The 13,261-nt window shown below is 50.8% G+C and overlaps 3 protein-coding genes across 5 annotated transcripts in view; all 3 read left to right on the plus strand.

Moving 5' to 3' along the window:
* LOC102509921 (neuroendocrine secretory protein 55) overlaps positions 1-13,261 on the plus strand; it is a 52,730-nt gene that overhangs the window by 12,895 nt on the left and 26,574 nt on the right. The window lies entirely within an intron of this gene.
* LOC102513869 (guanine nucleotide-binding protein G(s) subunit alpha) overlaps positions 1-13,261 on the plus strand; it is a 65,687-nt gene that overhangs the window by 11,863 nt on the left and 40,563 nt on the right. The window lies entirely within an intron of this gene.
* On the plus strand, positions 553-3,053 carry LOC102517137 (guanine nucleotide-binding protein G(s) subunit alpha isoforms XLas-like). Its single transcript, XM_032461443.1, has 2 exons — positions 553-2,635; positions 2,857-3,053. The coding sequence occupies exons 1-2, from the start codon at positions 700-702 to the stop codon at positions 3,036-3,038; spliced, it is 2,118 nt and encodes a 705-aa protein (XP_032317334.1). The 5' UTR covers positions 553-699; the 3' UTR covers positions 3,039-3,053.

Below are 13,261 nucleotides of genomic sequence, written 5' to 3' on the forward strand. Positions count from 1 at the left end.
TTATGAAACCCTCCTGCAGTCCCCCCTCCCCCTGAGGAGAGTCATTTGGGTATGGGAGGGAGAGTTTCAGCTCCTGCGTTCAAGCAGCCCAGGGCCCACGTCTTGCGTCACGTGTCCCGCAACGCAGGAGAGCTCTCTCTCTGGCCAGGGGAGAAGAGAGGAGAAAGACTCCAAATCAGTCAGGGAGAGGAGTGGAAGGAGCCAAAACGTCCCTGCGAGGCCTGAGCTCATCAGCCCCCTTACCCAAAGTCCGGGGCTCCCGGCGCCTGGAACCAGCTCCAGGAGCCACCTAGGCACCAGGGCCGGCGTCCCCTGGTGGCAGAAGGAGAGCACTACGAGCGATTTTCGGACCGAATCGGCGCGCTCCTCTGATCCAAGCAGGCGGAGTTGGCCTGGAGCTGAGAGAAAGAGAGGAGGGGACAAGGACAGGCCAAAGTGGGGAGGCCAGGGGCAACCTGAGGGGATAAAAAGTGGCCAGGAAGGAACCAAGACTCAACCAGCAACAATAGATTTGTTTCTGCCACGGTCTGGGGTTTGAGGCCCTGAACCCCCTGACCTCAGGAGGGTTAGAAAGTGGGGTTGGAGAACTTTCTAGCTGATACTTTGATTTTTTTTTTGGAAAATTTTTTTCACCCTAGTTTGGTTGGGTGCTCCGTCTCACGGGGCCCCAAGTTTATTTTAAGAAACCGCCACCGTGTTATGGGCGTGCGCAACTGCCTCGACGGCAATAATATGTCAGGACAACACAATATCCCCCTTGAACTCGGGCAACAGCCCGAGCAACCACCCTTGGAGGCCCCAGGGGCAGCTGCCCCCGGTGCTGGGCCTGGCGCAGCCGAAGAGATGGAGACCGAACCGCCTCACAGCGAGCCCATCACCGTTGAGGTTGAAGGTGAGACCTGTGGAGTCCCAGAGGTCTCCAGGCCCAACTTCCAGGGCCTCTGCCAGGCCGTCGAGGAAGCCGGAGCCCATGGAGGCTACAGCCCACCTCCTGAGGAAACCATGCCCTTCGAGGTCGAGCAGTCCAGCATGGGAGACTACTGGCCTACCCTGGAGCACCCTGGAGACACCACTGGGACCTGTGCAGGCCTTGAGGCCTCCAGCCCAGCCATCGTGGAGCCCAGAGTCTTTGGTGAGGCCAGAGCAAGCCTGGGAAGCTACAGCCCTCCGCCCGAAGAAGCTATGCCCTTTGAGTTTGAGCAGCCTGCCCAGGGAGGCTGCAGCCAAACTCTCTGCAGCCAACCTCTCTCGCAGGTCTCAGACCTTGCTCCAGGAGGTCCAGGTGCGGGGGTCTTCAGTGCTCCTCCCAAGGAGCCCCAAGCCCTCAGACCTGCAAACGCGGGGTTCAGAGGAGGCTGCAGTCCTCCCCCTGAGGAGGCTATGCCATTTGAGTTTGATGGAGCAGCCTTTGGGGACGACAGCCCACCCCCCGGGCTCCCCCGAGCTATCCCACAAATCGACGGCGGTGGCGGCAGCCAGATCGCGGCAGTCGGGATCCCGAGTGCGGTCCTCATCGCTCCCGCCACGAACGAGCCCCCCCTCTGGGTCCCAGGCATCAGCGGCAGCCCATCCCGAGAGGCTGTCAGACCTCTTCCACACTTCGCGGGCGACAGCCCCCCGATGGAGATCTCCGGACCCCCGCGCGAGATTGGCAGCGCCCCCGTTGGGGTCGACGACGCTCCCGTCAACATGGACAGCCCCCCAATCGCACTTGACGGCCCGCCCATCGAGATCTCTGGAGCCCCAGTTAAGAGAGAGCAAGCAGAGGGAGAGAGACCCCCAACTGAGGGAGAAGAAGCCGAGATGGAAGGAGGCTCAGCCACAGCTTTGGCGGAAGGAGGCAAAGCCCCCAATTCCGGGGACGGAACCCCTGCCACTGGGGCAGCCCCTGCCTCTCTTGCTGCCGGGGCAGCCTCTAGCGCCCCTGCCTCTCCAGCCGCGGGAGCAGCCCCTGACGCTCCAGCCACTGGCGCAGCCCCTGCCACCCCTGGCAGTCCAGCCGCCGGGGCAGCCACTGCCGCCCCGGCCGCTCCTGCCGCCGGGGCAGCCCCTGCCGCTCCGGCCGCTTCGGCCGCCCGAGCAGCCACAGCCGCTCCGGCTGCTTCTGCCGCCCGGGCCGCCCCTGCTGCCCCTGCCTCAGGAGCCCGACCCAAGATCCGGTTCCTTAGACCCCCCAGCCCCGAGATCCAGGCTGCCGATCCGCCTACTCCGCAGCCTCCTCGCGCATATGCCTGGCGGGGCAGGTCCGACCGCAGCTGCGACCGCGACGACGACGAAATATCAGTCAGCAGCGACAGCGGAGACGAATCCGACGATGGGACCTTCGGATGCCGCCGCTGGTTGCAGTCCAGGCGAAGCCGCCGCCGCCGAAAGCCCCGGCGCAACTTGCTCCGCAACTTCCTTGTCCAGGCCTTCGGAGGCTGCTTCTGCCGATCTGAGAGCCCCCAGTCCAGGGGCTCCACCAGCCCCAAGGTCAAGAAGGTTCCCCTGGCGGAGAAGCGCAGACAGGTCCGCAAGGAAAGCCTGGAGAAGCGCGCCCAGAAGCGCGCAGAGAAGAAACGCAGCAAGCTCATCGACAAGCAACTCCAGAACGAGAAGATGGGCTACATGTGTACGCACCGCCTGCTGCTTCTAGGTAATGCGGCGGACTCTGCCCGTGGAGAGCAGGGCCGCCCGGGGACCCCGGGATGGGGTGGCAGGGCTGCCCGATGGGGCTCGGGGCCTGGTGGCGGGAGGAGGGCGGTCTGGGCAAAGGCGGAAAGAGCCTGCTAGAAAGTTCCAGCGAGGGGCCCTAACTTTGCCCTGGGAGCGGGAGGGTCTGGGGTGGGCTTGGGTGGCGAAGTCTATGCCCTCTAGGGAGAAAAATGGTGCCGGGAAAAGTGGTGCCGTACAACACTGAGGGTCGTTTCCAGCTGGACAAACCAGCGCCAGCGACCGTAAGACGTCCCCGAGTCGTGGGGTGGGGGCCGGCAAGAAAGGCGGGGGCTTCAGGTGAGCCAGGAACTGCTGGGGAGGGGTCTCGGGGTTGCCCAGGCTAGGCTGGCTGGGGCCGTGGTGGGTTGGGGTCACTGGGAAAGGTGCGTCCCCGCCTCGCCTGGCACGGCTGCTTAGACTCAGACAGCTTGTTGTTGGTGTGTGTTGGTGTCCATATTGTGTCCGCCTGTGCATGACATGCTCAAGTGTTCTCCAGTTCCCCCCCTGGCACTCCCCAAATTACCCGCCGACTGTGGACTTGTACTGGGGAATGGGCTGTCTTGTGTTTTGCGCCATTGCGCGGGCAAAAACTTTCCGTGTTCGCACACTCCGGTGGTACCTGTGCGCGGGCGCTCTGCAGCCGGCGGCGCGAAAACTGCGGAGAAGGTAGTGGGAGCCCTCGGGCCACCCGCTGGGTGGGGGGAGGGGGCCGCCTGCGGCCGGCCTCCATAACCTGTTTTCTGTCTGTCTTTCTCTCTTTTTTCTCTTTGCGCTAAGCGTTTCCTCACTTCTCATTCGTTCGCCAAACCCTCCCGCCTTAACGGTTGAAAAACCAGACACTCAGGTATCTGGGGCGTCCGGGGCTGCGCGCATCAATTCGGTATTCCGCACACACTCGGCTCACCCGGTGGGGGGATGGAGGGAGGAGGGAGGAAAAGAAAAACCCCACCTCACGCGCTGTAGTCAAGCCTGGGTCCAAAACCACAAAGGGCTGGTTCCAGGGCGGTGGGCGTGGCTATGTTGAAAAAACATGAAATCATTTTTTTCCTAGGGAAGAGCCAGAGGTAAGCCAATCATTTGCCCTTTTACAGAATACAGTAGGAGGGGCTTGATTTAAAAAGAGAGGGGTTATGCGTTGGGGGTGGAATGCCCATCTTGTGTTTGAAATGCAATGAAAATAAAACTTTTTAAAAAATGCTTCCAGTGTATTTTAAGTCTGTGAACAAAATTTGGGAAAACTGTGAATATCACTTGAGAGACATGTAAATGTTTACATGTGAATTTTTTCAAGCAGCCTTAGCTGGGGGCAAAGAGGCTCAAAGGTAAGATCCTCTCTGCATATGGGCTTGGTTCCAAAAAAATTAAGAAGGTCTTGTATTAATGATCCCATTGGAAGGGTACCTTTGGTGGCCCTGGCCGTCCCCCTCCTCCCTTTACCTATGCCCACCTTTCAAGGCCCCTCTCCTCTCCAGGCCCCTCCCACCTCCACCTACAGCAAGACCCTCTCCAATATGTCCTTCCCTGGCCTGCCGCAATTCCCCCCTTCCTCATCTCCCCCTTCTCCAGATTCTCCTTAGCTCAAATCTGGGGCTCGACTCCCCTGCCCCATTTAATCAAAGTGGCAATTAGCAATGGTCTGAATGTGTGGCTAAAGTGACAATTTCCAAAGTGAAACTCCACAATCTTAATTTATTTTATCCTCTAAGACTTTTCAAGGGATTTCAAGATCACACTTTTTAAGGCTATGCTATCTCTGTTTGCTCAATATTTTATATGTGATGGCTTCTATTAATGGCTTTATGGGCATAACTGTATGCTGTTGTGATGTGTGCCTCTCACGATTCAGTTTTAAATGTGATGGCCATTTTATGTATGCCCTCCCAAGGAAATAATGACAGCATCCTTTTCCCAAAAACATACAGAAGGGAGGTAGTTTGACATTTCAGATATCCCAGCTGCATGAAAGGTGTGAGCCTTAAAGGACAATGCACTGTTTTCCTGCAGACAATTGATTTTTGCCATAACAGTCCCATTTTAATATTCTAAGCATAGCCCTGTGATGGGGGAGGAGTCACAATTAGGGGCAGACAGGAGAGCCAAGTGACATTGTGCACTTGACTCCTAACTGGCAGGGTCCCTTACTTGCTGGGGCCTCAGTTGCCTCATTTGTGAAATGAAGCTTTCAAGCAGATGTTCACCAAATTCTCCTTTGCTCCACATTGTGAGTCCTCTATTCTGGGGGTCTGCGGTCGGGGTAGGGCACACAGTCCACTTAAATCAGGACTGGAGACTTATACCATACATTATGCAAACACCAACCCTGCAGTAAACAGTCCATGTCTCGGGCCAAGCCTTAAGAAAACTAGAAGTTTCTCTGGTTTACCCTTGTTTTATATCCAGGCAGAAGATTTCACCTTAATTAAAGGAAATTAGCTGGGGTCACCCTGCCATCATTCTGGCTCTTCCCCCAGGTCAGGCACATTCAGACACAGTGTAGACCTTGGGCCCCGGCAAGCAGGAACCTGAACTCAGCCAGGTTGCCTGCTGTGGCAGTGCAGTTTGTTGGGGCAGGCTACACTCTGACGAGGTTTCCATTTGCAAAAGTGACGAGAGGTTCCCCACTGGGTCAGCATTGCTGATGGGGGCGAGGGAGAGGAGGAAGGGGGAGAGTCAGTTACACTGAAGACGAGACTTTTCACTAGCGTTTTAATCCTAACATCTACAACAAGACACTCATATATTCCTACCCCTGAAAATGCAGAGCAAATGACCATCCTTTGATATAGTTCCTAGTTTGTGACCTGCAGATTCGTCTTTTGCTTTAAAAATGTGTGTGTGTGTGTATATACCCTCTCCGTTTTTATTGCCCGAGCAGCTTAACCACATTATAGGGAATCTTAAAAAGGAAAAAGATAGATACTTAGATAATCAATAACATGACTCAAAGTCTAGAATAGCTAAAAAGTTGAAGCCTTTTTCTTATTCAACACTATCCAAGAACAGACCTATTCCCCTGTTTCTCTTGCCTTTTTGAATAATTTTGGAGGCTTAAACATGTTTTTGGAAACCTAATTTGGGTGAGTCCCTCAATTTTTTTAAGAATTGAAGGGGCTGCTAGATTAGAATTTCTTAGTACCTGCTGCGTGTATTGAAATTGTGCAGGCAAATGCTGTATATAGTAATGGCTCTTCTGCTATGACACTTTATTTATACAGTGAGCCTCAATTATATGATCATTTATTTATGCCACCAGGTGCAACAGTGATGAATCCACCTCAACCTGCTGCGGTGCACCTCCCTCCCATTCTTTTTTTTTTTTTTTTTTTCCAATTCAGCCATTTTTCAGTATTCAGACTGCCTCCACTGAGCCATGGCTGATCAAGCCAAGAATCTCTTCCTTGCCCTTTAAAATCCAATTTCCTATAGATTTTTTTCAAAAAAATGAAAGTTTTTCTATGCAGCTATGCTAATTTTTATAATTTGCCTACATTTTATATATATATACACACCATGGAAAACTGGTATTAAGCAAAAAAAAAAAAGTGGGGTTTGTCACTTTTTTGTATATTCCTCCTACCCCAACTTCCCCCTCCCTTGGCTTGAAAGCATAGCCTCACTACCTTCAGGGTTATTAGTAACCAGTAATAGTAACAATGACATGGAATGACAGCACATTCTTATTGTATTTTCAAAAGCCTTTCATCCAGCCATATTGGTCCTTTGCAACAGCCTTGGGCAATAAAAACTGTGATGGGACCCCATTTCACAGGCAAATAAACCTAAAAGCTCAGGGATTAAATGTCAGGACTTTTGCTCAAAGACTGCGAGGTAAGTGAAGGGAATCAAAAGTTTCTGCTTCAGACAAGACCATGCTTCACCAGCCCTTCAAATGTGGCCATAAGCTATGAAGCATTATTTCCATGGAAAGCATGATCATTGTCACTGTGCTATGTGCTCTTCAAATCCCTCATCAGATGACAGGTGTCCAGCCGTCTTCTGCTTCCTGAATTACAGCCAGACCCAGACAGATCCCTGGCTATAAATGTCCATTGAGTGTGTGTGAAACGGGAGCCTCCCCATTTCTGGGATACCTGTCATTGCAATGGTGATATTTAGTTTCCACATTTGCTTTAACTCATCTGCCAACACTGCAGTCTTAGTCTATTCTTTGGACTTTTTAAAATGCAGGTATTCTTTAAAGTCTTTTTAAAATCCCCCAGTAGTGTTCTTCAGCGGGGTCTAAAAGCTTTTCTCTTTACTCAGGTTTCCACATTAAAAAATAATAAGAATAATTTTAAAATACAGCTGCTTTGATGCAGAGCCCACCTCCCCCTGCATTTTTAGTATTAGCGTGTAATAGGCTGCTTAGAATCTCCTGGCCTGGATCTAATGACCCTATTAAAATAACTCTTGGTCAATATTCTTCATAGTGATTATTTTTTAAAAAGTATCCCTTCCTTTTAGTCAAGGTTAATTCCATCTCAGTGAGAGTCAGTGCGTAATCTTAGAAATCACCTTTGACTTTTATGGAGGAATGTTGGTATTAAGCAGAAAACTAAATTTCTTTTTTAGAGAAGGTAACCTAATTAACTAGATTTGAAACCCTCTACACTGGCCATGCGTCTTCTCTTTAGAGTCAATTTCCCCACCTAATAAAACTTACCCCTTGCTCCCAGCAAAATTGTGGCTCTTCAAATCCCTCTGCATTAAGCAACTTCTAGGAAGCACATAAATAACAAAGGAAAATTGTACTGTGCTCCTTGGTTCCTTCAACCTGTGGCAAAGGTAGGGATCTTCCCAACCCACCTTGTGCCTCCTGGGGTTCCTAATGGAAAGTGACATTAACATACCAGATGTCTTTGTTAAAATCAGATTTCCCAGGAAGTGTGGCAATTTGCAGAACAGAAAGGACAGGGCCCATTGATGGGACAGGGTTCCCACCCCCCATTCAAACAACCCAGGAGGGAGGGTATAGCTCAAGTGTGGCAGAGCACGTGCTTAGCATGCACGAGGTCCTGGGTTCAATCCCCAGTACCTCCACTAAAAATAAACAAACCTAATTACCTACCCCCCACCAAAATAAAATAATTAAATAATACAATAATAAATAAAATGTGAAAAAAAAAAAAAAAACAGCCCAGGAGGAAACAAAATATACTGGTCAGTCTCCAGCCCAGGTGCCCCCCCAATAATTTGGACGCTGAGACTCTGGCCCTGCGAACATTAACCTTAACAGATTTCACAGAAGTAGCCAGAGTCTTTGCCCCATCAGATTCCTATTCTGGCTTGCAGTCACCCTGCAAGCTTAAGATCCTCATTTCTTCCGGGAGCGAGAGAAAGAGGGGCAGCTGAAGAATCAGCAAGTCCTAAGTGGCCTCTGTTGAACTGAGGAGGGCTGGTGGGACGCCCCAGACTCCAGCTGGCCCTGGGGGAGGGCCAGGGAGCACCCATCCTGCCTGCCTTTCTGTCTCCACGTTTCAGAGTACACTCTCTGTACATGTTTTGTAAATAAAGGTCAAGCAGTAGACCGAGGACAACTTGCCAAAGTCATGATGCTGTGGAGTCGCTCTGAGGTGACGGACAAGATCTTTTTTTACTTGTCCTGAGACAGGGTCACCTACCCCCCCTTGCTGATCCCCCATCCCCACTCCCTCCTTCTCTTTGACTAGCTCTTTCCTATAAATCATCTCAAGACTGTGGTTGAGCCCAGGGGACCTGCGCCCAGATTGCTCTGTGCTTATTACACGTGCAAAAAAAAAAAAAAAAAAAAAAGATTGTCTCTAGTTTTCCTTCCCGACAGCCAGATGGTGAAACAGGCCAGCCACTGGGAATGGAAGATGAGGAGACCTCCAAGAATGAGGTAGGGAACAACACACAAAAAGCCACGTTTGAGTTTTCGTGATTGTTGCCTGTCACGCGCAGTTCAGACACAGGATGCTCTGCTCTCTGACAAACAGCAAACGTTTGAAGGTGTCCCCCTTGGCAGTCAGGACTCCTGGCACAGTTTTACACAGGTGGCACCTGGGGGCTGTCACAAGGGAAGGATGTTAGGTAACTGAGCTGTAACAGAGCAGTGAAAAGCAAAGGAGTGTGCCTCTCCCGTATTCCTCAGAAGGAAAGTCCCACGTTGCTTTATAGGGTAATTTGTTAAACCTCAGGAGAATTCCTGAGCACTTTGACTCGTGGGGTTCTGCCCACAGAAGTTGAACGTTAGCTTTCACTAAATGCTTCTTAATGATTCAATTTGGGGCGAGGAGAGAGGTGTAACGGTGTAAATTGTTATCCGATCCTGAATTTATTATGAGTCAGTCAGCGATTCCGAAGTTGTCACACATCATTGGTGTGTGGGACAGAGTGAGTGCCTTAAACTTCCTTTTGTGAGTTCATCATGGGAAGCGAAGCCTCTCTCACTCACTTTCTCAGGAGTGCCAGTCAAGCCTTCGCGAGCTCGGTGCCGGCGCCAGGCGCCGGTTCTTAGAAGGAAATGAGAACGTGGGGAACGCAGCTCTTGCTTCTCCCCTTCCTTCAAAGCACCACGCGGCCTCTCTCCTCCCTCCTATTTGAACAGCTTTGCCTTTGCTCAAACTGACTGCTCATTTTTTTCTAGGGAACCTGCCTTCAGGTAAGTTTGCAGCTGTGGGATTTTTGAAAAGAAAGAATCATTTGTTTCATGACCCACAAAGACTAAAATCAGGCATTGCGCTCTAGTCCAGGACCAGAAAGGACTGCTGGCCCAGGCTCTGCCACAGAAAATAGGAAAAAGTGTCCATCCAGCTCCCCCCGACCTCTGGGACCACAAGCCCAGGGCCTCTGTTTCTTTAGCTGTAAAAGTAGCCCAGGGCCTCTGTTTCTTTAGCTGTCCAGAATAGGTGGGGTTACTTAGAAAGCAAGTGGCTGCTGAAATCACTGGGGCCACTTGGACCCACCCTCTTCAGTGGAGGCCACTTTCTCTGTGGTTATATTAGGTAGCTCCCAAGCGTCGCAAGGACCTCAGCAGAAGCCCAGTGGGGTCCTCTGTCGCCAGCCCCTCGAGTTTCTTGGCTTTTGTGGGCTTCTGAAATTGTATCATACAAAGTGTCCATCTTAATTCCCCATAGCCATTCTCTGTGTAGGTCTGTTAGGCCTGCAAGATGCCGAATTAACTGATTAATAAAATCATGTACGTCATTCAGGGGTCCTTCCACCCGCAGCCCCCCACCAATATGAGTTTTTTAAATGCCTGCATCTAGAAGGGCCTGGAGACGGTGGAGGTGAGCCGGTGTTTCAGGTGGCCACTAGATGGTGAGATGGCACAGGCAGAAGAAAAGGTGTCACATCCACAGGAGGAATGAGCTGGGAAGGAGCCAGCCAGGGACGGCCGGGGAGGGTCCCTGTTCACCCCCACCCCCACCCCAGATTTAATAGGCCCCAAAGCTTTCGACAAACCTAGCCTTTTATTTTTAAGCCGTGACTTCTCCCTTTTGGCTCTGTGCTAAGATTTCAGTATTCTCAGGGGGCTCTGTCTAACACAGGGGTCTTCCATAGTGGCTCCACTGACATTTTGTCCTAGGGACCATCCTGTGCACTGAGGGATGTATGCAGCAGCTCTGACCTCTACCCTCCAGATGCCAGCAATACGCATACGCACACGCACACACACCCTGTCCACCCCACCCACCACCACATACACATCCAGTCATTGCCAAGTGTCCCCTGCGGGGTGGGGCAGAAGTCATCCCCAGTTGAGAACTGCTGCCCCGAAATTAGCAACATCAAATTCTGGGAAAGGGTGGGACCATACAGGCCATAACTTGAACACTTTAAAAAGAAAAGTTACCTCTTGCCTTCAGTTACTAAGAACCAGTCAGAAATATTTATTCCCATGTCTGTGATCCCAAAACTTGGGCAGAATTCATTTCCAAAACTCTCAGAAAAGAAGGTGACCTGAGCAGAATAGAAAAGGGAATTATTCCAGGGAAGCAAATACTGAATTGATCGTTGACTCAGATTAACCAAGTCGGTCCCGTAGCTAATCAGTGGGCCAGGAGAAATCAGGGCCTCAGTGGATTTTAACCCTTAAACAATCCCGTCTACCGCTTAGGGGTTCTTTAGGGGGCCTTTGTGGGGAATTCCACCTCTGTCTGGTGTGCAGGAATTAATTCACTCTGCACTGTAGAGACTTCTGGCTAAGATATCAAGGACTAGGACTCAGGTGGCTGCTGATAACACAGCAGCCCCGATGTGGCCGGGGCCCCACTCCACACGTGTCCCACGAAACACAGATGGAGCCTGTGAGTAGTGTGTGCACACCAGCGACAAGGGTGTGGGCCCCGCGAGCTGGGTCACCTTAGTCCCAGGCCCATGGGGAACCAGCCCACTGCATGGCGGTGATGACCCCTAACCTTTAGCAACTGACATTTCAAGACATGGAGTTACGTTGTAGGGGTCGGGGGGGGGGGGTGGGTGGAAGGCAGGCCTCTGAGTGACGTACTGACAAAGTCAAAGAAGATTGTCCAGAAGGAGTAACCTCAGGGCATTTCCCGATCAAGAGTGTTGCACTTGGTCTTTGATAAGATGGTTGACGATGTCCCACCCCCCGCAGACTCCACAGATGTGTCATAACAGGACTAAATCACTTTATTTTTAAATAGTGGCCTCAACCCCGCAACTTGCACCTAACCAGCCTCTCCCCCAGGGAGCCCTTATGGAGGGAGACTTTGCTGCACCTTTATTATGTCCAGAGCCTGAAACATGTATATTTTACCCCCTTCTGATCTCCCAACCGAGCTTTCAGATGCTACAGACTCATCAGAGATCCAATTTTTTTAAATAGGTTTTTTTTCCTTAGAGAATTTGGAATTTGTGCCCTTTAAGTTAACTGCAAAGTCCAAAAGGAAAAGAAAAAACACTCTACTCTCTACTCCAGACAGCTCTATATATTTAAACTTTCCCTTTTACTATTAAGACTACTTAAGGGTTGGAGTGGAAACTCATAGTGTAATAGATTATATATTGGAAAAGTTAAATTAAAAATATCATTTTTATTGGTTCCAAGTTTAATTAAGCAAAGTGCCCCCTTCCTCAGATCTTCTTATGCAGAATCCTCAAAATTACCCAAGGCATGTTTTTTGAATGTTGGTTTTGACTTTTTGCCTGGGACCAAGTACAACGTCTTTCCAAGGAAATGCTTCGAAGAGTCCAGGCAGAACCCAAAAACAAGTGCCAGATGTTAGGAGAAAAATTTTTTAAAGGTGGATTGCCAGAAAACGAATAGCTATTTATAATTAAACATTTACATGATTTCATTTCCTCCTCCTTAGCTGCTGAAAGGGATGCATGCTAGATAATTTTTGTCTCACAAACAAATGGCCAGGGCTGGTTTTAGGATGGACACTTGAAGGGAGGGCGCCCCTTTCCAAATGGGAGTGTTTGGACATTTTGCTGATGGGACGTGGTCACTGAGGAGCGCTCCCAGGAAATTGCTTACCGTAGGGCAGCTGGGTGTCTGGGGAGCTTGCGCTGGCTCCCCACCTCACCCTGATTTGGGAGGGGGCGGGCAGAGGAGCCCTAACTTCTCTGGAGGGTTCCAGGATCGTGGAAAGAGAGCACTGGGTAAGCACTAGAGGGGTCTCATTCCTGGGACCTGGGTTGATTCTAGGGCTGTGTTGAAGGATTCCATGAATTTGCCAAGTAACATGCAGAAAAGGCCAAAGTTTGATTCTTAAAAGTATTGACAAGACCCCATGTTGGGATGATTCTGCCAAGGAGTCCTAGGTCCTGCCGGGGCCAGGAGAGGGGCAGCCCAAGAGAAAGCCAGGGGGCCTCTCTGTGTTCAGCTGTATGTATAAAGAGGTAGAGACCCAAGGTGAGGCGCTGGGCAGGGCTTGAGGAAAGGGACTCTAGATGGAGACTTGCACCCCGCTGGCAGGGACAAGTCCAGACCCCTGCAGACACCTTATCGTAAGGCTTGAGTTGACAGGTAGCAAACACTTCTCTTTCCTTTTTCTCTCTGGCCCTAAAACCTTGATTCCCTGGAGATCAGCTTTGACTCCCCACAGTGAGGCAGGCTTAAAACTGGGAGTTAATCTTTCATTCCACCAGGAGGAAGGTGAGTGGCCAGGAGGAAGACACCCGGGTTGCCTTCGATGGAGAAACAGGGTCTGACCCGTTCTCCCCAGTGGTCCACACAGCTCAGAACTGGGGAAGCAGAAATCAGTGTCTTAAGGAATCCCCTCATTTCTTTCTTTCTTCCCTTTTTCTCTCTCTCTTTTTTGAGGTTTTGTTTTGTTTTGTTTAAATAAGATTCTTATCTGGGGGGATGGGATCCTGAGAAAGAAATATCTTTTTTTTTTTTTCCTTAAGAGAAAGAGATGAGAATGCCAATTATTTAAGACTGGGAAGCAGAGACAATAAAATAAAGCAAGGCTGCTCAGGACTGGCTGGCAGATGGCGCTCGGCTTTTACTATTGAGAGCCTGGCTTTTCAAAATTCGCCGAGTGCTGGCGCCTGAGGCAGAGCTCAGCAGCCCCCTCCCCGCATCCTCTTGCTCAGGGACGCTCTCCTCACCCCCACAAGGCCCAGGGGGAGT

Source organism: Camelus ferus, chromosome 19 (assembly GCF_009834535.1).
Source record: "Camelus ferus isolate YT-003-E chromosome 19, BCGSAC_Cfer_1.0, whole genome shotgun sequence".
NCBI lineage: Eukaryota > Metazoa > Chordata > Mammalia > Artiodactyla > Camelidae > Camelus > Camelus ferus.